Source organism: Cucumis sativus, chromosome 6, assembly GCF_000004075.3.
Source record: "Cucumis sativus cultivar 9930 chromosome 6, Cucumber_9930_V3, whole genome shotgun sequence".
In the NCBI taxonomy this organism is placed as follows: Eukaryota; Viridiplantae; Streptophyta; class Magnoliopsida; order Cucurbitales; family Cucurbitaceae; genus Cucumis; species Cucumis sativus.
In genome coordinates, this window is record NC_026660.2 from 13,779,940 (window position 1) to 13,782,299 (window position 2,360).

The 2,360-nt window shown below is 32.6% G+C and overlaps 1 protein-coding gene across 1 annotated transcript; it reads right to left on the minus strand.

The window, feature by feature from the left end:
* Nucleotides 1-565: 565 nt before the first annotated feature.
* Nucleotides 566-1,941, minus strand: LOC101204490 (peroxidase P7). Its single transcript, XM_004149319.3, has 3 exons — nt 1,722-1,941; nt 1,434-1,628; nt 566-1,120 (listed from the first exon to the last, which is right to left on the minus strand). The coding sequence occupies exons 1-3, from the start codon at nt 1,932-1,934 to the stop codon at nt 566-568; spliced, it is 963 nt and encodes a 320-aa protein (XP_004149367.1). The 5' UTR covers nt 1,935-1,941.
* Nucleotides 1,942-2,360: the final 419 nt, after the last annotated feature.

Consider the following 2,360-nt stretch of genomic DNA (forward strand, 5'->3'; position numbering starts at 1 on the left):
TTAATATACCATAAATATATATGTGGTTGGGTTTCGCTTATACAAATGTATAGAATTAGAGTGTTTCTCTCCCTCTATCTTCTTTTTTATCTCTCTTTGCTATGGTTAATGTTATTTTTAGTATTACATATTTCAACTAATTCAACCATGATTGGAACTAGTTTTTAATAACCAAATCACTTTAACTAATATTCATTATGGTTTGGATCTAAAATTTATTATATATTTTTTTATTGTGCTATACATATGATAATATTTTGAACTGATTAATGGTTATATTTGCATCCGATCGTTGAAGGGATAGACGATATATTTAAAAAAAGTTGTGAATATAATGCATATAATACTCATAAATATACATTTCCAAACACTAAAGAATGCACATAATAGAAATACATACACCACTTTTACACTTCTATTGACACCCAAATCCCAAACAACATAAACCATGTGTAGAAATCCAAATTCAAATTAAAAAAAAAACTATTTGAACATATAAAAACAAACAAACAAACAAGTGTCATTTTTAAAAAACCAAATAGTTATTAAGCTAGACTCAAATATTTTAATTGACAACTCTGCAATTGGCTCTGACTTCTCCGTCACTTCCGGTAAGTGGATTCATATTCCCCATTTTGATCATGGAAGAAGCAAAATCATTTTTGAATGCATTTGGGTATGTATTATAATATTTCACCAAATTATCACTGTCGCCATTCCCACCGCCGAAGAGTTCTTGGTCGGAGTGGAGAAGACCCTTGTTGCTCAACAAAAACTTGAAGTAGGCATTGTCAAATGAATATGGAGTCTTGTCAAGACCACTTAGATTGTCATCACCACCGCTTTGTGGGCAGTTTCCCTGCAATGTCGCTGCAAATTTCGAGTCGATGTTGGTGTCATTGTATATCCTATTTCGAAAACTGGTACACCGAGCATACCCAAGAGTGTGGCCAGCCGACAAGACGACGAGGTCCTTGAGGTCGAGGCCATGAGATTGGAAGTTGGAAAGAAGCTGTGTGACATTGAAAAATGGTGGAGGAAGATTTCTGTTGGCATCGTTTACACTCGTTGTTCTTGCATCTCTTCTTCCTACTAGTACTTTGTAGTTTGGTCCTCCAAGCTAAAACACCAAAACTTAATTAAGACATGAGTCAACTTGAACATATATAACTCAACCCTAAGCCATACGTTTGATACCTAGTATATGCTATAAGTAGTTGGCAGCTCAATAATTTGGAAACAATGTTGGTGGACAAGTTAACCACTAACCATCTACTGGTATAGGTAATAATTTAGTTTTATATACAATACTAACATATACACATGTATGTATGTAAGTCTCTATATTGACCTATACTAAATTTGTCAGTGGTTGTAAGTAACCTACCGATTAAATTTTGATGGCAAATTTAAAAGGAAGATATATAACTTACGATAGCAACAGAGTCTCGAGCAGCAACGGCTAAAATATCAGCACAAGACACAAGATTTCCATTGCAAGCTTGGTTGACTTGTGTCTTAATCTGGTCAATAACTTCAAATCCTCTTATCGAATTAGCATTAGGAAGTGCAGTCTTTTCTCGAGTAAAAGTAGAAGTATCATCTAACAAGACCGATCCATCACAACCCTAACAATTATATTATCAAAACACATAGAAATTAAAATGTGAACAAAGAATTCAATGAGATCAACAAATACGAAAAATTAATGATCAACTTACATTGACAAAGCAATCGTGGAAATGGAGACGTAAGAGTGAAGCTCCCATTCGAGGCTCGTTTTTTATGGCATTCAAAACGACCGACTTAATGGTGGACAAGGCCTTAGGGCACACATTGTTGTAAAAGTTAGAAGTTAGTTGTGCATGGGTATGAATTAGGGAAGCTGATAAAACAAGAACACAAAGCAAAAGAGAGTGAACGAGGGATGGCATTAGAAATGTATAGGTATTTGCTTTACTTCTTGTAATTTGCAATAATATTTGTTTGCATTCCACAATGAATGTGTTTCCTTTATATAGGAAAAAAAATGAGAGGGAACTCTTATGAATTAGGACAAAGTCTCTCCTAAGTCACGTATAGTATAATTTATGTCTAAACTTTTGAATTTTATATATTATTTTGCAAACACTAATAAAAGAGTATGAAATTTTGTTTAAAAAATAATATATAGGACTTATGTGTGTTTGATTTGTTAATTATTATCAAGTAAACTCTTATTTAATTTAGAACATATGTTTGCAAACTTATTACATGAAATAACTATAATGTGAAAATATAAAACCATTTTCCCTAGTATTTATTTTATCTTTTGGTTTCTTCGTTTATCCAAAGTTACCCATTATTACAACCATGTGTTT

What these genes read in the sequence shown, in the direction of transcription:
- LOC101204490 (XM_004149319.3), bottom strand. Translation starts at nt 1,934, where the DNA reads ATGCCATCCCTCGTTCACTCTCTTTTGCTTTGTGTTCTTGTTTTATCA. An exon ending in TCCACGATTGCTTTGTCAAT is followed by an intron (nt 1,629 to 1,721) that starts GTAAGTTGATCA and finishes TATAATTGTTAG; the next exon opens with GGTTGTGATGGATCGGTCTT. An exon ending in CTCGAGACTCTGTTGCTATC is followed by an intron (nt 1,121 to 1,433) that starts GTAAGTTATATA and finishes TTGGTGTTTTAG; the next exon opens with CTTGGAGGACCAAACTACAA.